This window comes from Exophiala dermatitidis, assembly GCF_000230625.1.
Source record: "Exophiala dermatitidis NIH/UT8656 unplaced genomic scaffold supercont1.4, whole genome shotgun sequence".
In the NCBI taxonomy this organism is placed as follows: Eukaryota; Fungi; Ascomycota; class Eurotiomycetes; order Chaetothyriales; family Herpotrichiellaceae; genus Exophiala; species Exophiala dermatitidis.
In genome coordinates, this window is record NW_008751649.1 from 311,713 (window position 1) to 335,360 (window position 23,648).

A 23,648-nucleotide genomic window follows, 5' to 3' on the forward strand; every position below is an offset into this window, starting at 1 on the left:
GGTTCCATCTCTCGTCCACGTAGAGACTTACACAGGGAATACTGGCGCATGCAGAGTCGAATGCAATTGCCACATACCCACACTCGAGCAAGCTTCACCGCAAGGAAAGTAAATCTACAGTGAGTGACTTGCAAGTTGCATCGAAGAATGCGCGTCACTACATTATCAACCACACGAGCGACTGGAGCGACACAGTCATACACAAATAGTGATGCTTGGCTGGTTCTAATATGGCATGAAGCAGCCAAGTTGACATTCAATAATGCAAGAAGTGTGAAAAACCCTCCCCTTGATCCATGGTGTAACATTCGCATTGGCCCTCCCAGCTCGACTGACCCCCTGAACGACCTCAGCCTCGTCACATCACGTGCATGTCCTAGCCAAAGACCGGCAGCACTCCTTGGCTACCGCCATAGTTCAAGTTACTATGTACATACTGTACAGTACTTAGCTAATAATACTCCCTTTTCTTTATCCGTGTTGCCCACTTCTACCCTGGATTCTGTCTTCTTCTGTCGCTCACCTCGTCCATCCAATCTATATATAGTGCACCTCTCCACAACGAGTTAGAGCACACTCCTATGGTCGCGGTGAACTGAATTTCGCACCACTCAAAGCTAGGTACTTGTCTTTTTGTTCGTGATTCTGTGAACTTTTTCACCCTGCCTTTCCCTGTCTTTCCCGGCCTGGCTCAGGTGATTTCGTTTGTCTGATTCTTTCCTTTCTGTGAACCCTCGAGGCTCTGTACTGCCTGTGCACACTTGCAATACTGCTGAAGCAAGGGGATGAAGGACTATCCCCTGATGAAGCGTGAGAAAGGCGACACGCGATTCAGAAGGTGCAACACCATTTCTGGTTGTCCGTCACTAGTGACTGATTACCAGCAGGCAGTCCCAGCTCCCATGCCACGCAGTTTCAGGGTCAACAAGGGCACAAAAAGAAAGAAAGAAAGAAAGCCTTGAAATACCAACAGAACATAAAGCTCTTCCTCAGGGTTGTTGGGTGGTCAATCTCCAGACGGCCTGGTACTGATTTTCTCTGATATTCCCATCTCCATTCCCATTCCCTTCCTGTTCCCCTTTCCTTTACCTCTGGATATGGCGGTTGCAATAGTCCATTTTGATGTCCACCGTCATGTCGATCTTTACGCGTGTCTTCATGTCGATATTAACCCATACTCCCGCCTCTCTCTGTCTTTCGGTTTGCTTCCTCTCGCTCCATATCCCGCGCCCATCTCCCTTCTGTCCCGACTGCAACAATGAACTCTCTGCTCTATCTCCCACGCGGCTTTCCCACTGTGATCCATCGCATGCGTTATGCCCCAATCCTACTCACTAACCATCCCATTCTCTCTCGGCACACTCTAACGATGGCTTCTGACTGGCTCTGGTCCTTGCTATTCCCTATCTGTCTATTTCTCTCCAAGACCACACGAATAAACAAATGCCTTTTTATACCCTTGATTCTTCTGCCTGCACTTGACTTCCCTTTCTTTCTTCCACACCACAACCGAAACTTCAAGCTCAAACAAAAGCCCCAAGCCACTCTTGGACTGCCTTTGTTTCATCATTGGTCATCGAGTTCCTTTTCGTCTTCGTCCTGCACTTCCAGTTCGACTTCCCGTTCGAGTTCGAGCCCGCATTCGACTTCGAATGGGACTTCGACCTCGAAACGGCTGCATGCTTCTCCCCGTCATCTTCGACCTCGTAGCGGCGCTCTTCTTTTTGCATCGCTTTATCTGCGACTCCCTCTTTTCTGAGGCCAGATCAGGCACTGCCGAGCCCAAGGAGGAGGTCAAGCTTGTTGTCGTTTCCAACAGCACGACTCTGTAGAGATCGAGACGGCACTGGTAAGCTCAATCAACACACAGCCCTTTCCCTGACCGCATGCGAAATCCAAACGCAGTTATCAGCTAACAGCACCTTATTATCAGATAGATCGAAGACCTGTGCGCCTTTCTCCTCTCCAGTCAGACCCCATTGTCCTGTCTCGCCTCGCTTGGCTCCTCAACAAGCTCTCCTGGGTTTCTGTTCCCATCCACCACGCCGTGTTGTTTCTTGCACAGGTTGTTGCTGCTTGAGTCTTGGTGTCTGTCTGCTGCCTTCTCGTCGAATCGCAGATCCAAGATCAAGATCATAACTGTTACACCATACCATACAATACACACATCGCATCGTGTCGAGGACTGCTTGCTTGACTGCTTGCGGTTGTGTCCTGTCCTCTTCTGTATTCGAACACCCAACGAGTCTTCGATCCAGTCACTATCACCTTCACCACCATCATGTCGAGCAGAAATCCAGCACAAGGCAGACCGTCCAACATGACGGCACGAGCCCACCAGTCAATCCAAGGTGGTAAGTCCCTTTCTCACATACCGATTCACCCTCTCTTTCAGTCAAGCACGGACACATTCACCCAGACGTCCTCCATCTCCATCTTCTGTGTTTCCCTTTCCTTTCCTCTTGTTATTCTGTCATCTTCCCATGCTCAACACTTCATTACACCTAACACGTTCGGTGCAATCAACTGACTCCTTCTCAGCATCTGTCTCTCCACCATTGTCCCTTGGGCGTCAACCTGCCTCACTGCCAGCACCAACCGCATCCGCATCCGCCGCCCTTCCAACCCCATCTCAGTCAACTGGATATTCGACCAACGAATTCGAGTCCGACGAAGACCTCGGCGACGACTACGACTATGAAAGTGAATTCGTGCCAATTGCCGATGAAGAGGACGCCACTGCTGCCCCGACGGCCACCAATACCACCACCACCACCAACTCTTCTTCGTCTTCGTCATCGTCCTCCTCCTGCCGCCCGAAATCCACCGACGCCGACAACAACGACGACAGTGACGATCATAACAACAATAACGCCCCCAGACTTCGCAATAACAGCAACTACCGCCGCTCTGCCATTGACGCTGACATCAACAATGTTGTCGACGAGTTTGCCGGCAACGACGAAAAGGCCAAACAGTTCCTGTGGGATGAGGACATGAAGAACCTCAATGACCCGAATATGTCTGACGAAGAGAGAGCGATGAGACACGAAGCTGCTGTTCTGATTGCTTTGCCGCCCAAGCGCAAGCTTTTCATGCAGGAAACTCGAGAAGAACGTAAGAGGCTGCGACTGGCGAATCTGCGTGAGGGCCAGGAGCGCATGAAGATGTTGGATGCTCTTGGTGAGATCAAGAAGAGACGTGCCGAGGAGAGAGAGCAGGCAGAACAGGCTAGGAAGGATTGGTTGAGGATGCATGTTGAGAGGGAGTCGGCCAAATTGAAAGACGAAGACGAAGAAGACGAGGAAAACGAAAAAGAAGATGATGCCGAGGAGACGGGCGAAGAAGACGAAGCAGGACAGCAACAAGATGGTGATGAAGATGAAGAAGCTGACGAAGACGAAGAAATCGATTCAGACGATTCAGATGATGAAGACTATGAGGACGACGGAGACGAGGATGATGAGTGGTAAACAACCAACGACCACACCAGAAGAACGGAAGAAGACGTGCAACTTGTTTCTTCTTGCTTTTGCATGGCATGTCATATCCATGATGAGATTGTTGGTCGTCTCATTCGGCATCGCACCAGCAAGACCGAGCCGAGCAGTTGAAGTGGTTTCAGGAAATCAATGCAGGGAACGAACCTGGATGCGTTGGAGACTGCAATACTGGACAAGGTCTGGTTGGTTCTGTGTGTATTAGTGCGTTGTGTATTTTTCATTTCAGTCCTTGGACACACACACACAGTGCAGAAAGAAGAGAATCTGCTGACTGTGTCAAACACCACCCTCTAAGTCTCTCAACTCAGAGCAGAGCAGCAATGCAAGATACTTGATGTAATTCCCATGCCATGGTATGCCATGGGATACCGACCTCGCCATCAGTTGGTAGAATAACTTAGTAACCTCTGCGTTCGAAACCACTGCCCTTGTTCATCTTTTCAACATTCCTTCTTGCTTAATTGACCTTCAAAACATTCTCGTTCGCCGGGATATTCTGCTCAGCGTTTGAGTTCGCTCGATGCGCACCTTCAGACGTGTCGCCGTCGCTGTTCAAACTCGTCTCAACTTGAACACCAGCTCTCAGCGTCTGCAGCACAACGCAGTACCGCTCACTCAACTCGATAAGTTTATCCAATTTTGACTTGTCTTCGTCATTATCCACCTCGATACGGACAAACAATCTGATCTTCTTGAACCCGACCGGCACGGCATTACCGTCGGCATCCTTGATTCCCATTGTCCCCCTGAAATCGAGATCACCTTCGACCTTGACAGAGCCGTCTTTGATGGCAATGCCCATGCTCGTGGCGACCGCGCGCACCGTGACTCCAAAACAGGCCACCAGACTCTCAAGCAGCATGTCGCCTGAGCACAGTTCACCTGTTGCATCGAACCCTTCGCCCCCGGCGGCTTTGTGCAGTCCCGCCACTTTGCGGGCCGCCGTGCCTGCGGACAAGGAACATGTGAGGCTGGTCGAGGTGGGATCGAGGGTGCCGGACGAGGAGAGCGTCACGAGTGCAGAGGATGGGTCGGAGCGGTATTTGTCCTTGAGGGGCTTCTGTTTGGCCCGGAGGGTGTTGGCGGCGATGGTTGCTGGGTCTGAAGACATTGTGAAGAGATGGTGGACAGTGTATACTGGATATCTAGATAGGTTGGTGTAGGTATGTGAGAACCCGGCAGCACAGTTCAGTTGAGACGGAGGTATTGAGGCAGTTGCACAGAACTGTAGCCGACCCGGCGGTGGTGGTGGATTAGGGAGAGGGTGAGAGAATGGTGTCTCTTTGTGCCAGATGGGAGATGGGAATGGGAACGGACGAAGAGGTCTGGTCTAGTCTTCCACGCAGCTGATTATTGGAAAGAGTGATAATCTCAGAGGCAGTGTTTCAATTCAGTTCCTTCTCTCTCTCTCTCCTTCCCCCTGTCAATGGCACTTGTCTGCGGGAACATGTTTCGATTTTTGTTGTGTTGTCTTTTACCCCTCATGCCGCACCCGGTTGCGGAGGAGCTGAGGGACCGCTCAAGTTTTGGACTTCACGATCCCTTCCATCGGCCCGTTATCGATACCCACCCACTGGCAACACCTTATTACCTAGAAGAGGTCGTAGCTGTTGCTGTACAAACTCCGCGTAGAACACTGGCACCTGGATCGATTGACCTTGTAACAGGAACAACACCTCCTACCCACCTCATCTTCAATCATTTCTTATTCCGGCCACGAAACAAGGCTTTGGCGAGAGCGAGCCTGAGAGAAACGTTGAATCATCCCCGGGCAGGGGCAGAGCCGCCAGTATCTTACGCTCCCGTCCATGCAGGCCGCCGAGGCGAGTCTGGTACCGCATACCGCACGCACCTCCATGCGACTGGCCCTTTTGCTTGCATCAGCTTGTATGCCAGGATCGGTATCCTGATTCATCCTGCACTGGCGCAGGGCGTCCGGCAATGGGCCCTCAACTGGGTCAAAACGTCGTAAAGCTACCCTGCCATCCTGCTGTCCGACAATGCTGTTGGAAAGCTAGAAACAGGAGCCCGTACACTCGAAGAACAAAGTGTAGATCGGGCCCTTTCTCCTTTGCTGAGAGAAGACACCATGAAATATGTATATATACATGTACCTATATGTACTAGACTTGACTACTGTACCACGATTGTCATACTCTAAAATATCGCCATCTTGCGTCATCACTCGCCCCTTTTCAGCCTCACTTTTAGTTGGATGGCCTAGTACATAGGTAACTACTAACTGGCGGTACCCGAATACGATGCCGTTCGTATGTACAGTAAGATAATAACTACCAGGGAGATACGCAATCTGCTACTATTAATACCCCCCTGTCAGCTCAGCCGTGTTTATACGAAAGGTTAAGGGGGTCTTAGGCGATGCCAGGCGGACCGCTCAGTGTATCTTCATAGTGCTACAGTAAAAATAATAATAATAATAATAGTACTCCTGCAGCTCCTTCGATACTGACCGCCGTCATTCCTAATTCTTTCCTACAATACTTAGGCAGATGGAGTGGAAAGCCTGAACACTGGAGGCTACCTGAAAATATCTTGCATGTTTCTTCTCAGTCAATATATACGGGTTTCAATCAGCGTCTGTCTCTGCCCTCGCACCACCGCTCTGGGGAAAGGAGACATGAAGTGTCGTCCCTACAATTTCAGGCATAATGTCCTGGCCGGCAATAGCAATGCTCAGTACTGTTGGACCTCTACCTCCGCCGCATATTGTTCCATTCCCTTCCCTTCAGTGCATAACCACGGCGACATGGTCATCCATATACTGGTCGATATTGCCCAAGAAGACACTTGCCAGGATACTGATACAACCAAAGGCAATGCTGGTCAGGTACACGTACTTGTAACTTTCGGCATAGGCGACCTGACCGGCAACGACGACCATTTCATAAGCCGTTTCATTGCCCGCGATGCCGGGAATGGTTTTCAAGAGTGGCAACAGACTGGCTCCCGTGTACCCGATGGCTTCGGCGATGTAGCTGGTATTGGTGATTCCCAGCTCGGCAACCATGGTGCCGCCGATATATTTGGTGGCATTGGGCACGAACTTGTTGATGAAGACGTTGTAATAGACGGTATAGCCGATACACCCTCCAATCACCCTGATGGACAACGTCAAGGCCGCGACAGTGGCAATGATGTCGTCGGGACAGATGATGGTGGTGATGATGGATGCAGGGACAACAATGCCGCCGATCCCCAGACCGCCAAGAACAAGCAAACCCCAAAGAGTGTTGAGGTTATCTCGACGAGCAACGGCGAGTGCCCCACAGCCTGCGGTCATGAGAACCGACGAAATAATCATCAGCTCTCGGTTGTGGCCGCGGAAAACTGATAGGAGCCACAGGACAATGCATGCTCCAGCGAGGATACTGAAACCGATAGGGATGCCTCGAATCCCCACGCCGACCGGGTCGTGTCCATAAACATTGAAAGCCTGTGTGGGCCAGAACATGATGACCGAAAAAAAGTTGGCACCGGAGATGGCGGTGATGATCAAGGTCAAGGTGAGAATCCGAGCTTCCTTCTTCATTCGCGACGGGAACATGGGGAATTTGGCGTACTTGATCTCCCAAAAAGGGAAGGCAACAAAGAGCATAAATGCCCCGATCAGCAGCGGTGCGAGCACATGAGCGGAGCTCCAGGGATATTGATATCCACCCCATTGAAGGCCCGCAAGGAACAGAATCATGCCGCAGATGGACAGTCCACCACCGACGAAGTCAATCTCTGCAATGATTTCCTTTCTGGAAAGACCTCGAGAGTTCGGTCGTGGAGGGGGGAAATAGAAGAAGAGGGTCCCGAGAAAGCCGACACAAGCCCACAGACCGCAGAAGAGAGTGCAGTACCGCCAACCAGCGTGGGCGGCAATCAACTGACCCCATAGGACAGATGGACAAAAAGGAACGATGGTGAAGACCAGTACGGCCACATATTGTCCTCGTTTGCGAGTTGGTGCAAGCTCGGCGGTGACAGCCAGGGATGTCAATTCGCAAATACCTGCTCCCACACCAGAGAACGTCATGCCGACTAGGCTAGGTCAGCAGCCATCGAGACGGTAACAAAGCCTGGGGCGATACTCACCGATGAAGGTCTCCATGGTTTTGGCAGTACCGCAGATGATCATGGCGATGACAAGCAATGCCGACCCTCCCAGGGCAACATATCGTCTCCCAATAAGATCGGATATGGAGCCGACAAAGGGACACATGGCTGCCAAAGCCAGCAGGTAGGCCAGGACAAACCAGATCCAGCGGTCAACGCCACCGATGTCGGAATAGATGTACGGTGGAATCCCACCGAGAATGTACACTGGAATCTGAGAGCCCGTCCAAAGAAACGCCATGGCGACGAGACTGAGGGCTCTTCCAGCAGTCATCTATGGCCCGAAATTGTCAGTCTTTGTGCAGCAATGCTCACGTTGTGTAAGGAAAGCTCACAGGAGGCTCGTGGTCATGATCTTCATCATCGCCATACGTTCGCAGACCATCTTTCTCATAGTAGCCAGGATGACCTGGCACCCTCTCATTCGTATGAACCTGCTCGATATGGGCAGTGATCTCCTTGTCGATGACCGGGGAGGGTGGCGTCTCGCTGGAACTATCATCGTGAACGGCCATGGTGGGCAAGTCGTTCAACGGGACGGTAAGAGAATGAAAGTGTTCAAGAAATGGCTGAAATGTCTACAGGCCGGCGGGATTCAACCACCTGACACTGAGCAACAGAATGAGCACTCGAGGAAGAAGAAAAGGAAAAGAGGTTCGATCAAAGGAGGAGGGAGGCAGGTGGTTGATGTACTCGGCTCTGAAGAGACGGCCACCTAGTCTGGAAATGGTCAACGATTCTGCATAGAGTTTCTCTCCACATGTCGGAGACATGCCAGGACCCAACGGGGCATTCTCTCTACTACCCCGGAGAAGGACATTCATGACTTTTGCCTCAAGAGAGTTAGCAGGCTCTCTTTGGATAACCGAAGCGGCGAGACCGCCATGCGGGTCTAGGGTTGAAGCGAGCCGGGGTGAGTGATGGTCATGGCGTCTGGGGACTAATGGGCATGGTTACCGGTGAGGAGGGTGAGGAACACACGCTTGTGCAAGACTAGAACAGGTCTGGGGAGCGTGGAGGGTGTTGAGGCGCGGCTGTTGGAAGATGGACAGCGAGAGAGGCAAACGGCTGATCGTTGAGAGGTCGAAGGGTCAATATCTCGGAGCCGGAGCAGGCGATGGAGAGAGACAAATCGATTGCCGGCGCAGAGTAAATTCGATGGCACGCTGGCACTGCACTGGCACCGTTTGCAAGCGAGTACAACATACCCGAACCTCACGTTTCGCGTCAATCGTCCTTTCATTCCTTACGTACTGAGGTCCTTGATCAACGTACTGTACATAGTCGGCACAATACTTGGGATCAAGTGTATTCCTATCCCCTCAGAGTCTCGCGGATGCTCTTGGATCCCTTCTCTCTCCAAGCCTCACCGAAGCCCATCGGCACGAACATCTGTGCCCATCAACAACCGGTCTACTAGTAGCGCACAGGCGGCAAGTTTGACCTGGTACTGGTACGCACAAAGCCCCATGGGGAACACAAGACGGAGGCCAGCCAAGCATCGTCAAGCATCCAAGCTAAAAGCGACTTGACTCCACAACGAGCAGCACGGAGGCGAGGTTAGAGGTTAGTGGAAGCACGGTCGAGACTGATGAAGGGGCATTGGGCATGGAACTGCCATCTCAAGATAAAGACCGACCACCCGTTGACCCGCATATTGAATGTGTGCGATACTAGTTCTTCCAATACGAGGATGACCCTTCTTCAAGACTGCCGGGAGACGTGAACATCAAAGGTGTTGGGGGTGGATTCGATCACCCGCCATGGTCGCTCCACTTCTCCGCAGTCCACCAGCAAAAACCTGGCATCATGATCCCCGATTTCGAGAGACTGAACATGCTGCCAGTGGTGGTTGTGGTGGTGGTGGCTTGATTCTAACCTTCTTCCCCTCTCGTGTCTCGGGAGAGCTGCGAGATCTGACCCTGGTCACTCTTTGTCTATAGCCGAAAGCTATCCAGGTACCGAGGCATATCTCCCTTTCCTTTGACCGCCCTCGAGTCCAGCCTTCAGTCCCTCTCTTCTTTTACAGCCGCCCCCTTGCGTCTCGATTCCATATGGGCCATCGAGTCGAGTCGAGGTCGAGTCGAATCGAGCGGCTTGACTACAGAACAAAATCCTAAGAAGAGAAGGAAAGTTAAACAACCTGAGAACACGAGCCTGAGGCGCACGGCTAGCCCGTTGTACAGCAAGGGAGTCCTTCATCTGTTCGCGTTCGCCTTATCTGTCATTGGAGCGACATCAGGTGTTGCCGGATGAGCGTTTTCCTGAACCAGTAGTCCGTGGTTTTTACGTTGCCTGCAAAGACAAGACTCTCTGAACCGCCCTTCGCCAGCTCACCGAAATTTGTGCAGAGGGTTTCAATGGATTGTCTATCTGGTTCTCAGTTGATGCTGCCATGCGCGTTGTTGTTCGACCACAATCGAGGCCACACCGTGCGTAGGGTAACTTCAATGGCCATGCTCAGGCCATAGTTCGCCATCGGTACCGACTACATCGTGCAGACGCGGCCCAGCTAGAGCCGATCACAGAGCCACCACACCACCAACGCACAATCTCCTTGTTCTCGGCACTTTTTGTGCTGGTTCAACGGACATGGATCCATTATGGCACTTCCTCCGAGCCAACTGATCCTAGGCACCTGTGCGACCTGCTGCCAGTGCTGGGCAGATCTTGTTCCCCCACTTCATCAGGTTGTTGGGCTTTTCCCAGATCCGCCATGCCGCCCAAAGAATGTTGATTGCGGGGTTTCTTCCCACGTGTCGGTCTTTTTCTGTGTCTCCTTGATTAACCACCTTCGCGTAAACTCGCAGCAGGTGTTGTTGCATTCCGCGATGATTAAAGGTGCACGAGCAATAAAGCATTCGAATAGGTTGATCCCAATCGTCGCCTTATCTACGCAGACTCGCGTTAGTGTCAATTCAAGGGGTTGGGCCGAGGGGGTGACGCATTTCTGTGCGAACTGACCGAAATATTGTGAATTTGAATTCATACATTGTTTTCAAAGCCAGCAGTCCCCCAAGCCTGCTGGCTTGCACGGAGGCCGGAGCCACGTCAAAGGGGTAAGCCGAGCAAAACAGTCTCGAACGAGGATCGCTCATTTTCGTCTTCTCAGGTCGTTGTTGTAAAGCTTCCCTTCCTGTGTTCCGTGGATACCACAAACGGTGTTTCGAAAACCTGTGAGAACGGCCCAACACCATTCGATGCCAGGACGTCGTTTATCGCTTATTCCCCGCCTGCGCAACCTCCTCCACGAGCTTTTCAACAGCTCGGTCCGTCTCTTCGAGAAGTCGACGTTCCTCTTCGAATTGGGCCTCAATCTTTGCCAGTCGCTCGTCGCTGACATCTGTGACCATCCGAACCTGAGCCGTCGCAAGTGCATGAATGAGCTCGGCAGGCCTGGAGCCTGCAAGCTCGATTGTTGTCCGATCCACAACAATTCCGTCTGTGCTCTCTGGCCTAATACGGGGCGGATTCTCCAGATGGACAAGCATTGCGTTTATCTCTAGGTGGTAGCAATCGGGCATGAGTTCGACCTCCAACTGTGCTGGCGGGACAAGAACGGCATAGATGTCACCCGGCCGCATGGGTCGTTTGAAGTCAACGTTGAGGAGCTGCTCACGCTGTGTACCATAGTGCTTGTACAGCGTTTCGATTTGTCGATTAATGCCTTCTTGCAGAAGCGTTGTGATAACGCCGCCGTGAACCTGCAATGCGACCGGCATGATTAGCCCTCTTAAAATTGACAAGAAATGCAGCATCCCTGCAGCATCCATTCCCCGAAGGGGGTCCAAGGCTGGAGTTGTTCTATCTTACCACGTCTGGCCAGCCTTCAATACCAAAGCCAAGGAAAAACACCAGCATGCTGAAATGCAGCGTAGGATGCCTGAACACCCTCATCGTGATCCCCCGCATCCCCGTCAGTGTCTCGGCTACCAGATGGTGTCCGCTGCCAGGGCCGTGGGCCTTGCCGGCATAGTAGTCCTCTTCGACCCAACCCTCTTCGCGCAGCGATATGACCAGCGGATGGCTCTCCAATGTGTCCCAGATTTCCTCATTCAACTCTTCCTCCTCGGGAGAACCAGGCTCAAATGGCGGCTGAAGGTACTCCCAGGTAATCAGCGCCGTGCCTGCTGCAGCACCAAGGACCCCAAACAGCACCGCCCATAGCACCGACCGCGTCGCGCGCCTTAACAGCGAAGGTCCTGAGGGTGGTGTTGGAAATGCTGCAGCAGGAGGTGGAGGTGGAATAGGGACGCCGGCAGCAGTATATTGAGGCGGCACTGGGTACGCTCCTGAATGCGGTCCCTGGCCTATGTAGGGAGTGGTGTCTGGGGCAGGCATCTGACCTGGCGTCTGGAAGTATTCCTTGTGAGGAGGGCCATGGTAATTGTGCTGCTCCTGTCGTGGCGGTTGTTGTCGTCCAAGTCGTGCTTGATTGTAGATCGAGAAGAGAGATTGTCGCGCCCTCTTTCCACCAATACTGCGAAGATGAATTGCACGCCGGGCCTGCTGTCGCCACAGCCCAGGCTGGAGCGCCTGCATCGAGAGGCTGTAGCTTCGCGCGGTGCAAGTTGTGGAGGTGGTAGAAGGAAATAATAACGCGGACCAGAAAAAGTGTCTGAGGTACACGTTGTACAGTACTAGTAGGAGACGTGCAGAGGCCGACCGTTTCCTGGCGCGCTACGCTGGCTTTGCGGTCGAAGTACTTAGCATCAGCCTTGGCGGCGAATATGGCACCGCAGCCATATAAAGGACCGTTCTAGTTGCGACTTGATAAAGTACGGCATTAACGGAGGCTTCTACGTGGACATGACAGTGAAAGCTTAACAGACGGAAAGACACTTGCAATACACAATAGAGGAGGGGGGCCGCCTATCGATTTGCGCATTTGACAGCAGAGGCTAGGCATTCAACCATGAGCTATGCTACGGGAAGAACAAACCAGACGCAGGAAAAGATACGTGCAGCTGGCTTACCAATGCATGGGGACACAAGGAAAAGAGCACTGTCAGATATGGGTTTGATATTTTGTTGATGCAACATCCAGAACGCCCCCTTTCTGACCATCATAGCAGGTCCCGTCTTCAAGTGTGTGCCACCCCGGCCACGCTCTGGGGAATCTAACCCTGACTCGAAAGTACCAGTTGACAATGCATTTGCGGAAGTAGTGACCATAGGCAATCTCTGCCATCCACCATCATTGACTTTTTTCGGAGGGCCTGCTTTCCATCCATGCCCGTCTCCAAGCCACAGAAGCTGTACATCATCGATCGTCCGCCATATCACTCGATAGGAATGGGTTATGATGTCGGGTTGGGGTTCATCTGCGTCAAAAGCGTCAGTACTAGGCCGATTCAAAAATCATTCAGTGTTTTCCGTGAGCTGTACCTTTCTCTTGCCACCGGTCATCGTCACGTTGACGAAACGTCTGGTGTATTGAAGTCTCTTCTTCGCGCGGCCCTTGGGCGTCTTCTTCTTCTCTTGTTTCTCAACCTGTAGGGGACTGTGTCAGAATCGCACTTGAACGATGAACGATTGTCCGTGGGCGGATTGTTCGATCGATGAACGGCTGCCGATGCCAGTCAGAGGCTGCGCTTACCTTAGGGGTCTGAGACTTGACTTTGCCGGCACGGGCGAGGGATCCGTGAACTTTACCCATGATTGCGAGTCGACTTCGTTCTTGATGAAGCTGTCGATTTCGTGATGCTGAACGGGTTGATGTTCGTGATTACGCAGGCGTGGTGTGTCGCTGATCCAACATTCCAAGTCGAGTTTGAATAATGCGGTGGCCGTGTGGGTGACGCCAAGACGCTGGGCGGAGGTGAGCTGACACGTGATTTCTTACTACTGTGTGGCGTGCGCTTAGTCAGTCAGTGGACTGGACCGAGATTCACCCCGAACTTGGGCGCCAGTAGTGACCTACCTGAGTACTTTTAAGCGTGAACTATTCTAACGGTAATCAAACGTTTATAGATAATTTTGCTGTAGGATGAATCGAAGATTGAGCTTTGAAGGTACTTGAAGCGAGGTGTCGTACATGTAATCATCGCTCAGACGAAGAATCTAATCTATTCATGCGGCACTCCCAATGCTAGGCGTTTCTCGCACTGTTTGTCCAAAGCAGGATCAGATGGTGCAAGTTATCTCGGGGTGAAGGGCATTCAATCCTCGACTTCATCCTTGCTTGGCAGGTCAATGGCCCGATACAGCAGTATGAGGGCTGAGGCGCTTTCACCGCCACCTGCAAGCGACATGATTCTCTCCGAATCAACCTCGCTGACTTTGTCATCGTTGAACCACCACCATTTGCCGTCTTCCTCTCTCCGCTTGCCACCGGGTGCCTTGGGGTCGTCCACAACTTTACCCTGTTTCTTGACAAAACTGGTGTAGTGCCCGCTGTCGGCGCTTGCGCCCTGGTGAGCAATCACTCCTCGGAGCTCGTACAATCCAGACTTGTTGGCGCCTTCATCCGCCTGAAGCTCGGGGTCAATCAAGGAATAAAGTTCTTTCTTGGCCTGCTTGATTGCCACTATGCGTTCAGCTTCATATTCAGCATCAGTCTTGTACACGTCCATTTCACCACCCTCAGGCTCCTTATCCTTTGTCTCTTTCTTCTCTTTCTCCCGCTGTAGTTTTTGAATAGGGGCGGCCTCTTTTTCGGTGGCGGCATCGGTTTTCCGGTCTTCTTCCTGTTTATGCGCCAGTTTCTGTCGTTTTCTTGCCCGCTCAACGTCCTGCTCATCCTTACGAATGTTGCGCACCTTGTCACGGACAGGTACCAATCTCTTCCTCAAGTCATCAGTACAGAACTCGACAATATCAAGTTCTTCCGGGAAAGTGACTTTTCGCAAGACTTTGGCTTTCTTCTGAACGTCCTTCTTCCAGAAAAAACGCACAAAATGCACGGTTAGATATTTGGGAAGTCGAGAAATGCGAGAAGTCTTGGTATAAAACGCATCATGACCAAGAGTTGGAGAGTTTTTCTCAATCTTCTCCGTCAATCCTGCCATAAGTCCGTCACGGAGATGGTTGACTGAAGAGTCGATATGACAGTCGAGCTTCAGGAAAGTCTCGTCAGATTCAACAACAGGTTCGTTATCAGCCGCCTCAGGTGGGGGAGCCAATGATGTATGAAATGTCCCGGCCATGTAACGATCGATGAAGGCTGTTTGCTTTTCCTCGTCTGAGATTTTCTCGGTAACTTTGAGTTTCTGTCGTAGTTGCTGTACGATTTGTGACCAGGCTTCTTCGGCATCCTGCTGTGCATATCCATGGCCACTCTTAGCTTTCTGAGCAAACTGGGGATAAGCAGTGCGTAAAGCGTTCAGAAACATCAGTGGCGGAAAGCCTTCCTGTGTTTCCGACATCTGCTTGTAGAGATCTCGTAGCTGTGCGACAAGATCATTAGAGGAGCCAAGTCCACCGAGGCCAAATTGCGTTAGATCTTGAAGGGTTGACGCCGACGAGGTATCTGGTTTGTAGATCTTGAGTCCATCCTGCATTTCCGGTATACTGCGAAGCACTTGCAAAGTCGAATTGAGGTAGCAAGTATTCCCAAGGTTCTGAAGCCCAGCCGGCGTGGCACCCTCTTGCGCGGCAGCTTCTGCTTCGGTCATATCCTCGACAAATTTCGGCTTCTCTTTTGGGGCCACCAGTGCGCTACCTTCGGAGGAAGCGGTACCGATCATGGTGAAGATCTGACCAGGTTTCGCGCCGAGCTTTGATAGGTCGGTGTCATCTTTGAGTTTCCCGCCCTTGATGAGGACTGATTGACGCTCGGGTTCGACGCCGGTGAGAGAATATAGCTGATATTTGAGCATTTCGCCCGTCGCTGAAGGGTCAAGGTCGACATTGTACTTCTTGCCCTGATGCTTTACAACGACTGGAAGATGTTAGCTTAGCCTTGCAGAACGGGGACGCCTAACATACTTGGAATGGTAGCCATTGTGCCCGAGACTGCTTTGTATGAGTCGTGGTGGTAAAAAAATGGGAGACTCGATCCGGAGGCAATACTTTTGAGATCGACTTATAAATGATGCCCGGGGGCGTGGAGGCTCGACAGGCACGTCAGAACGCGAGTGCAGGCCAAGTGGCCTTTCCTGTTCCAGCAGCGTCGTTGCGCCGCAATAAGTTCCGGACAGCCTCGTGTGGCGGCGCAAGGCTGCGGCTGTCGTGTCTGCTCAGGTCACCTGACCAGGCCTTGCCAAGTGGTGCACTCGTCGCCCGCGCAGCCAACACGGCGGGCGCATTATCGTTAGGCGCAGCCGGAGGTGGATGTGCCTGGCAGTGACAGCAACCCCCCTCTAGACCACATCGGACTTCACGCAGTTGACGCACCCGAAACGCCTACGACTTTTGCTGTACTGCAATACAGAAGCTGCTTACAAGCTGGAAGAATATTCAGAAGGAGAAGTCTGCTTCCATGTGGCGGTAAAAGCCAGTTGCCGGCCTGTGGATTACCGAGCGCATTGAAAATGGTATGCCTGTCCAACGCCTCGGACCTAACACAACAATCCCTTACTGACCGCCTGGTCAGTCACAATCGTTGCGTCCATACCTTCAATGCGTCCGCTCGTCTCTTACGGCAGCCCTTTCCCTGTCCAACTTCGCCTCCCAAGTCGCCGAACGACACAATGTGCCTGAGATAGAAGCAGCGAGCTCTCCAGAGGTCTTGCTCAATCCGCTTACGGTAGCACGGAATGAAAATGAGAGGGTTCTTATAGAACCCAGTATCAACAGTGTGCGAGTCAGCATACGCATAAAACAAGCCGATGAGATCGAGCATATCCTGGTGCACAAGTTCACACGGTTTCTTACTCAACGTGCGGAGTCTTTCTTTATTTTGAGGCGGAAGCCGGTCAAGGTATTTTATATGGGCATTTACTTGAGGGCTAGTCTGACTGAAGCAGGGCTATGATATCTCATTCCTCATCACTAACACCCACACTGAAGAGATGCTCAAGCACAAACTCGTGGACTTTATCATCCAATTCATGGAAGAGGTTGACAAGGAGATATCAGAGATGAAACTATTTGTATGTTGTGAGAATGAGAGAGCCTACCCAGGATCTAACTCTGCCAACAGTTGAATGCTAGAGCCCGATTCGTTGCGGAAAGCTTCTTGATCCCGGTAAGTATGGTCCCAGCTAATTTGCATCATTGGCTACTAACCCCAACCCTTGCAGTTCGATTAGGGAGAAGAACATGTTCCGTTCAAAAGGAGCATCCGCTTGACGTGAAAGCAAGGTCCGGTCGTGCACAATCTGGCGCCGCAGTGGTACGACTAATCGTCGACTAATCATCTGCGCTGCACCTGGCCCAAGGCTCTGGAATGTGATCCGCAGCAACTCCTTCTCCTTATGGCGGAACCTGCGCAAGGCTCTGGTATATGCGGGTCATCTCCGGGGATGCGGGTCCTGCTAGCTTGGGGCCACAAACGACAACAGAGAACAATAGAGGATGTTGAAGCAGCTGAACACCATTGCAGTGCATTGCTGATGTATTGACATTGCACAAAAAGAACAATACCATTATTGCCTCCGCTTTCTTGTTCCAAGTTGTGTGTTTATCCCTTCGATTTCATCTCTTCTGCCTGTTTTGGTTCATGCTTTGCTCTGTTGTCGGGACCGGATCCTTTGGATGCCACAATACTGCTTGGACTCTAGGACTTCGGGAAGATTTTCAAATACATGACCAGAGAATGTGCGTACCCCTTCCCTTTCAAAGCCCAAACTGAATGGTAGGCGTTGACTGCTATTGGAGTGAATGAGCTTGCTGCTGAAGCCTATTCATGTTCGAAGCGGTCGAACATGCTGTATTGAAACAGGTTAACGTGATTTAGACTTTGAGTGCTAGAGCACAGAGTGTAGCACATGCTGCAGAGCCTCTAGTCACTGGGGCCGGAAGAACAAGTGAGGCCGACAATTGCCTTGAATATGGTACATTCACTGGCACCCTTCGACTCTTCACTGGATTTGGCGGTGGTTGCGAAGCAACCGGCCTATGACCCCGTCTTACACCCTTCACTATCCTTCACTTCTATTTGATCACCTATCACTGGCACCTTGTCACGGCCAGTGAAGTTAGCCAAGCCTCTCTTCTTTTTCATCTTAGCCGTCCCCTCTCTTCACGACCTCTCCTTCACGGCTTCTTCTCCCTTCACGTCTCTTCTCCTTCACGACTTCTCTCTTCACGGAAATCCCGTGACTTCTCCTCTTCCTGCCACCTCTTATCCATCATCTCACCCTTGTTGATCATGATGCTGGGTCAAGGTCCCTTCCCTCCTGCTGGTCCCCAGCGAGGCGGTCGAGGCGGCCGACCTCTTCATCGAGGGCCAGGAGGGCCAGGCGCAGGCTTCTACCCTGTTCACCAAACCGATCTGTCGTTCCCTCCCTCCTTCGGTCCTAACAACCCACAGCAACCCCCTCCGACCTGGTCTGGCCCAGGAATGCCGCAGTTCGGACCTGCGATGGACATGATGGCAGGCAATATCATGGCACTCCCAAGCCCAGTCTGGGTCCCGCAAGAACCAGGAAACATGCTCATGCCACCTGCGCCTATCTTCAACCAGAATGAAGTCTTCGGTCCTGTCAATCCCATGGCGCCTGGGCTTGTTGTTCCATTCGATCCGAGTTCCGATCCACCATTTATTGACCGAACTGTGCTTCATCAGCCTAGAGCTTACGGTGTGATCAGAATCAAGAATGTAAGTTGACGCCTCCTGCCGATCTGTTCCGATCTATATATGTACCGATCTATCTCCGGCCTTTTCTGGCTCTAGACGAAGATTCAAAACCCCAAAGCATGTTGCGCGGCCAGTCGATCTTCGAAATAAATCTTAGATCGGTCACAGGAGCACGTGCCCAGGTTCCCTAGTTACTACTGCAGCGCCATACATGTCTGGCTTGAACATCGGTTCCATTTTGCTATCGGTCAGATGCAGTATATTGAACTAACAATTTCGTCCTGCTAGATCCCTTTCGCTCTCACTGTGTCCGAGGTCCATCAGTTCATCTGCAAGTACGTCCATGCCGACGACCTCATCAAACCACATCAAGATGGCTACCCCATTCACATTGTCATGGAACGCTCCACCGGCAAGACGATGGACTGCTATGTCGAGATTGTTTCACCAGAGGTTGCTGCTGAGGCTTGGGAGCGTGGTTTCAGCTACGGACCTTGCCGCTACCCAAAGCTGGGACAGAGACACGTCGTTGTGGAACTGAGCAATCAAGCAGAGTTGATGAGAGATTTGTTTCCACGAGCTCGCAGCGTTGTTTGGGACCAGGGAAAACAAGGTGTTCCGACAACCGCCCAGGTCATTGATCCTTACTCGTCAGGCTTTGCTGGTTTCTTCACTGCAGAAGAGATGGGAGGTGTGGTGCGCCATGCTGAGAACCCACAGCGTGTAAGTTGACAGCATTCTGGACATGGGACTATCCTAACAGGTCAACTCTGCAGTCACCCTTCGCTTCACGCAACTTGCAGCGTACTTACGAGAGCACCATCAGTACTCTTTACAAGGTATCTATGACTTCCAGACCCCATCACCACAAGAAGGTGCTAATAACTCTAGTTTCCATGGTCCACGACCTCCATGTACACCATGAATCAGCGTGACATTCTGTTCAAGACGTACGCACGTCAGCTGGAGATCCTCGCTTACAAGGTTGAGCGTGAAACTCACCTTGGGGCTGACCGTGAGGTTGGTCTCGACGTCAAGCTTTTGATGGACTTCCTTTTCGCTGGCATGAACTGTCCTGGTTTCTCTGAGCGTCAGAAAGCTGCTATCGCGGACTGTTCTCGACAAGTCGGACCCGGATTCGGACCGAGTGTACATGCTCGCAATTGGCCCTTTCAAGCTTTGGGTCCTCACCCCATCACCTTGCCTGACCAAGAGGTCGCCATGTGGTTCGAGGTCTTGAACCTCGGAATGGTTGAAATGGAGCGTGACAATCCTCAGACCATTGGCATTCCCCCAAACCTTAAGGTTGTGCGCGACAACAAGGGCTACATACTGTTTACGTACACCGAAGCAGGTGGACAGCTCCCGCGTGCCCAATACGCTGCCTTGGAAAAGCGGTTCATGGAAAAGATGATGCATAAGGGCTGGATTAGCTATATGCATCAATCTGGCATTGCCCTCCCACCAGGCTTTGAGGAAAATTTTCAAGTCTCTACTGACGATGCCGCCGACAATGAAAATGGCATTGCAGGAGAGGACCAGGTAATCACCAAGCTGGGACAGTCTGGCGAAGCGACCAATAAAGCGATTGAATCCTTTGCCGAGCTGCTCAAGGTTACCCATGGCGAAGAATACGTCAAGGCAATGGGCGACAATGCCAGCGACAATACCGCCAAACTTTTCACCCCTGAGCAGAAGGACTCTGCCAGCCTTGGAACAGAGTTCGGACCGAAGCTGCTACATGGTGAAACTAAAGGCTCGCCCGGAAAGCCACATGATGGACACCATTCCCATCGTCAGAGTCTCTCATACGTCTCCAAGACTCCGGGAAAAAAGTACGTCGGCCTCAGTCCCCCGCTTGATCTAGAACGTCTGCCACACTCTGAACCCAAACAAGTTTATCGAAAGACACAGCGTCACCTCAGCGATTCGGCCTTGGACAGTGCATTTTCTGGCTTGAATATCGGCGGCGAGCACTTTGGCCTCAGTCCTCCGCGCGTCACCACCACTCGCAAGGGTAGTCCAGTTCTTCAAGGATCATCCAACGCATCGACAGTCACTTCTGGCGTCTTTGAGGTGCCTCCTCGTGAGCGTCGAGCTGTTTCCATCCGTGCTCCAGATGGCACAGCCGTCCCACTTCCCAATCAAGCTGAAGCTGGTACTTCTGTTGGTTTTGCCCCTAACGTTGCGAATGGTTCGGGCGGTTTGAACACTCCGCAGAGCTCCAAGTCTGGAACTCCTGTGAGTGAACCCTCTCCGACTAGCAAGCTTGCAACTCCTCATGGTTCGGGTGCCAATGGCCGTCTCGCCAATACAGCCAGCAACAATACTGGCAGCGGCGCCAGCGCAATTGTCCAAACCAATGGTGGCAATCGCAAGCTCAATCCCTCCCCTGTGATCAAGGCCAAGGCGGGAGGACCTAGCCTAGGACATGCTCGAAACTACGGCATTGGTGCAACTCCTACCTTTGGTGCCTCGTCTGCCTCTACTACCCCAGCTTCAGGTCGTCGCATGGTGGCCGAGTCAGGTTCTCCTCTTGAGCGTGGTACCGGCAAGTCGAGCGGCGCCACACCAGGTACTAGCGGCTCGAACACCGACAGTTTTCGTCCTACCGCCCGCGGTCGAGCTCGTTCTGCTTTCGCCGGCTTCGGTGAACCCATCAACGAAGAAGAATGGGAGGAAGTCGAAGGCCAAGTCCGCCGCGGCCGCGCGCGAGGATGAGATTGCCTGATTCCAACCCGCAGTGCCCCCATTACTCTGGCAATTGCACACCGATTTCCTCGTGACCCGCAGAGTCAGGGGTGGTACTGCCACGGTTGGACATCTCGGTGTGCATGGCACACTATAAAAGTTCGAGTTTCAGTTTCATACGGGTCTTGCATGCGAGCGTTTGTTTCAATCTCGATGGCGACCACACAGCAATGACCCGGCGGAGTCAGCGTGAGGCTGAGCTACTGGTCCCCAGCTTTGGGTTGATAGGTTTACTTCTGCCCCACGCTCACGTTTGCCGGTGCTCGTGCAACGTGGGCTCTGCCAATGATTGCTTTATTTTTTGTTTCTGAGCGGGGGGAGACAATGCTTTTTTCGAGCTGCAGAAGGGAACGAGACATACGACCAGGTCCACGCGCGACAATTATGACGAGTGCTACCTACTCATGCGGCGTTTGACGATGGCTCTAGCGACGGCTGGCCCCATCCTGGGCGGCTTGGACAAGGATTCATGGGAGAGACACAGATGACTATGCGTGCTGGATGCTGGATGAAATCCCTACGACCAAAAGTGCTTTTAGTCTTTTCTTAATGATTGCTTGATGCGATTAGGCGAAATGAAATGCAAATGCAAATGCAAATGCAAAAACGAGTGCTCGCTCCCATGATAAGTGCAGTACAGCGTATCAAAAACGGTGCTTCCGTTTGTGGTGTCAGAAAGGCCTTACCTTGCCCCCAGCCAAACCGTCGATCACGGTTCATGAGAGGCGGGTCAGTCAGTTTAATTCATATTTTCGTCTCTCTAAGGACGAGGACATGATGGCACGAATGATGCAGCCCCGAAGAATGTTAGATGTCGGAGCGCAGAAACATACCTACTAGTAGTCAAGCGGGTAAAGCAGACAACGACAGCCTTGCTTATTCAGGACTGATGCCTGGCACCCCGACGAGGCTGGCATTCCGATGATGTAATCTTGGACACGTCGAATCCTAAGACGCGTAAAGTGGTTTCGCGATCCTTTATTTGGCATAATTAGTCAATCCGAACGACTGCTGCGTCTCCCCATCCTTCATAGCTGCCACTGCAGATCGACAACTCGAACTACCTCACAGTCTAGTGCGTTTGGATAATACATCTATACCTAACGGGGTCGAGCGGAACAGCGCTGGAGAAAGGTGTCATTGACAATCCAACTTTTGTTTGGACCAAGCTCTCCCTATCGCCTGGAGCAGAGGGTCTGAAGGAGTTGTTCGTTTCCATCTTGACTATTGCCGCAATATCTCCCTACCCATCATTGAAGTTGAGGTCACCAAACCAAGACTCATATCACCCCATTTCAAGGGCGATTAAACAAGCCAATCCCTTCGCATCAGCTCAGCAGTCTCTTTCTCCGGTTAAGCAGAAACACCACAAAATATCATCATGTCAGGAAGACCCCGAGGCCGGCCGCGCAAATCAGGACCACCGGCCACCAATTCCTCTTTTTCAAAGGTTCCCTCGGTGGAAATCAACTCCAAGCCAAACTCGACCAAAAAACGCCCATTGTCCGAGTCCGAGACTCCTCTGGGAACGACATCCCCAGCAACAGCCACAGCCACAGCCACAGCGACTCCGGGCAGCCGCAGCTCAAAGAGACTCAAGGAATTGTCTGCTTCTACTACTGCTCAGAAGCCGTCATCAAAAACGACACCAACTAGAAGCAAATACTTCCAACATGACGACGACGAAGAAGATGACGATGAGCCAGAAACTGAAACTGCCGACGAGGTCGAGAACTCCGGGTACGAAGACGAAGATGCGTCCGTGACTGAAGACGACCCGTCCTCCGACAGTGAGAGTGACAGTGACGGTTTCGACGACGACAGTGAGGTCGAGGGCAGCGGGGCGAAGAAACGGAAACGCCTCCCCAAGAAACAGAACAAATCTAAGACTACCACTACTACTATCAACGACAACAAAGAACTCTGGAGACCCGGGGTCAAAACGGGCCTGGGTCCAGGGAAAGCCGTCTTCATTGAAAAGCCCAAGCCCAGAGGAGACGGGGGCATCAAATACGTCCCGCACAAGATCCACCCCAATACCATGGCTTTCTTGAAAGATCTCAGGAATCATAATGATAGGGAATGGTTGAAGAGTAAGTTTGAAAACAGCAAGCCTCCGGCCACTCCTAAAAAGACTTGCAACATTGGTGTTATGTCTGCAGACATCTGTCTCTGACCTCCTCCCCTCTCTGTGGTTGGAGATTCACCATTCTTGCGATCGCTCAGGGAGGGAGAAAGCATTGAGCGAGAATAAAAAGGAGACATTGATTTTCTGCAAACGCATTTTGACTTTTCTCTCTCATCCTAGTGCACGATGCCGATTACAGGCAATCTTGGAAAGACTGGGAGAGCTTTGTGGAATCACTGACGGAAAAGATCTCTGAGATTGACGAGACAATTCCTGAACTTCCGCCAAAAGACCTGGTGAGGCAGAAGCCCCGTCTGGTCAATGCGATGTATGAGTCTATCAAGTCCGACACTAACATGCTACTAGGTCTTCAGAATCTATCGAGATATCAGGTTCTCGTCTGATCCTACGCCCTACAAGGTTTGTCCATGTACTGGCCTTTCCTTTCTGTTCCGGGGGG

General features: G+C 51.9%; 9 protein-coding genes across 9 annotated transcripts in view; 3 read left to right on the plus strand and 6 right to left on the minus strand.

Moving 5' to 3' along the window:
* Positions 1 to 233: 233 nt before the first annotated feature.
* On the minus strand, positions 234 to 5,632 carry HMPREF1120_04459 (uncharacterized protein). Its single transcript, XM_009158590.1, has one exon. The coding sequence runs from the start codon at positions 4,612 to 4,614 to the stop codon at positions 3,961 to 3,963; it is 654 nt and encodes a 217-aa protein (XP_009156838.1). The 5' UTR covers positions 4,615 to 5,632; the 3' UTR covers positions 234 to 3,960.
* Positions 2,282 to 3,473, plus strand: HMPREF1120_04460 (uncharacterized protein; the record flags this gene model as incomplete). Its single annotated transcript, XM_009158591.1, has 2 exons — positions 2,282 to 2,354; positions 2,542 to 3,473. The coding sequence occupies 2 exons, from the start codon at positions 2,282 to 2,284 to the stop codon at positions 3,471 to 3,473; spliced, it is 1,005 nt and encodes a 334-aa protein (XP_009156839.1).
* A 246-nt stretch (positions 5,633 to 5,878) lies between the features above and the next one.
* HMPREF1120_04461 (uncharacterized protein) lies at positions 5,879 to 8,683 on the minus strand. Its single transcript, XM_009158592.1, has 3 exons — positions 7,961 to 8,683; positions 7,605 to 7,899; positions 5,879 to 7,550 (listed from the first exon to the last, which is right to left on the minus strand). Exons 1-3 carry the CDS (start codon positions 8,138 to 8,140, stop codon positions 6,250 to 6,252), a joined length of 1,776 nt encoding a protein of 591 aa, XP_009156840.1. The 5' UTR covers positions 8,141 to 8,683; the 3' UTR covers positions 5,879 to 6,249.
* A 2,157-nt stretch (positions 8,684 to 10,840) lies between these two features.
* Positions 10,841 to 12,167, minus strand: HMPREF1120_04462 (uncharacterized protein; the record flags this gene model as incomplete). Its single annotated transcript, XM_009158593.1, has 2 exons — positions 10,841 to 11,329; positions 11,439 to 12,167. 2 exons carry the CDS (start codon positions 12,165 to 12,167, stop codon positions 10,841 to 10,843), a joined length of 1,218 nt encoding a protein of 405 aa, XP_009156841.1.
* Positions 12,168 to 12,925: 758 nt separating this feature from the next.
* HMPREF1120_04463 (30S ribosomal protein S30e) lies at positions 12,926 to 13,284 on the minus strand (the record flags this gene model as incomplete). The annotated part of the gene is made up of 3 exons (XM_009158594.1): positions 12,926 to 12,949; positions 13,014 to 13,118; positions 13,225 to 13,284. The coding sequence occupies 3 exons, from the start codon at positions 13,282 to 13,284 to the stop codon at positions 12,926 to 12,928; spliced, it is 189 nt and encodes a 62-aa protein (XP_009156842.1).
* A 294-nt stretch (positions 13,285 to 13,578) lies between these two features.
* HMPREF1120_04464 (ubiquitin thiolesterase) lies at positions 13,579 to 15,724 on the minus strand. Its single transcript, XM_009158595.1, has 2 exons — positions 15,555 to 15,724; positions 13,579 to 15,507 (listed from the first exon to the last, which is right to left on the minus strand). The coding sequence occupies exons 1-2, from the start codon at positions 15,568 to 15,570 to the stop codon at positions 13,787 to 13,789; spliced, it is 1,737 nt and encodes a 578-aa protein (XP_009156843.1). The 5' UTR covers positions 15,571 to 15,724; the 3' UTR covers positions 13,579 to 13,786.
* Positions 15,725 to 16,078: 354 nt separating this feature from the next.
* HMPREF1120_04465 (actin-like protein 2/3 complex subunit 4) lies at positions 16,079 to 16,819 on the plus strand (the record flags this gene model as incomplete). The annotated part of the gene is made up of 5 exons (XM_009158596.1): positions 16,079 to 16,102; positions 16,162 to 16,488; positions 16,535 to 16,660; positions 16,711 to 16,755; positions 16,811 to 16,819. Exons 1-5 carry the CDS (start codon positions 16,100 to 16,102, stop codon positions 16,817 to 16,819), a joined length of 510 nt encoding a protein of 169 aa, XP_009156844.1. The 5' UTR covers positions 16,079 to 16,099.
* Positions 16,820 to 20,479: 3,660 nt separating this feature from the next.
* HMPREF1120_04466 (uncharacterized protein) lies at positions 20,480 to 21,225 on the minus strand. Its single transcript, XM_009158597.1, has one exon. The coding sequence runs from the start codon at positions 21,060 to 21,062 to the stop codon at positions 20,751 to 20,753; it is 312 nt and encodes a 103-aa protein (XP_009156845.1). The 5' UTR covers positions 21,063 to 21,225; the 3' UTR covers positions 20,480 to 20,750.
* Positions 21,226 to 22,441: 1,216 nt separating this feature from the next.
* Positions 22,442 to 23,648, plus strand: part of HMPREF1120_04467 (uncharacterized protein) — a gene marked incomplete at both ends in the record, with an annotated part of 2,891 nt that continues 1,684 nt past the window's right edge. Inside the window, 3 exons of the mRNA XM_009158598.1 lie at positions 22,442 to 23,153; positions 23,369 to 23,484; positions 23,555 to 23,608. Of these exons, the coding sequence (XP_009156846.1) occupies positions 22,442 to 23,153; positions 23,369 to 23,484; positions 23,555 to 23,608 (882 nt within the window). The remainder of the gene's footprint in view (positions 23,154 to 23,368; positions 23,485 to 23,554; positions 23,609 to 23,648) is intronic.

What these genes read in the sequence shown, in the direction of transcription:
- HMPREF1120_04459 (XM_009158590.1), bottom strand. Translation starts at nt 4,614, where the DNA reads ATGTCTTCAGACCCAGCAACCATCGCCGCCAACACCCTCCGGGCCAAA.
- HMPREF1120_04461 (XM_009158592.1), bottom strand. Translation starts at nt 8,140, where the DNA reads ATGGCCGTTCACGATGATAGTTCCAGCGAGACGCCACCCTCCCCGGTC. An exon ending in ATCATGACCACGAGCCTCCT is followed by an intron (nt 7,900 to 7,960) that starts GTGAGCTTTCCT and finishes TTCGGGCCATAG; the next exon opens with ATGACTGCTGGAAGAGCCCT. An exon ending in AACCATGGAGACCTTCATCG is followed by an intron (nt 7,551 to 7,604) that starts GTGAGTATCGCC and finishes GACCTAGCCTAG; the next exon opens with TCGGCATGACGTTCTCTGGT.
- HMPREF1120_04466 (XM_009158597.1), bottom strand. Translation starts at nt 21,062, where the DNA reads ATGGGGGCACTGCGGGTTGGAATCAGGCAATCTCATCCTCGCGCGCGG.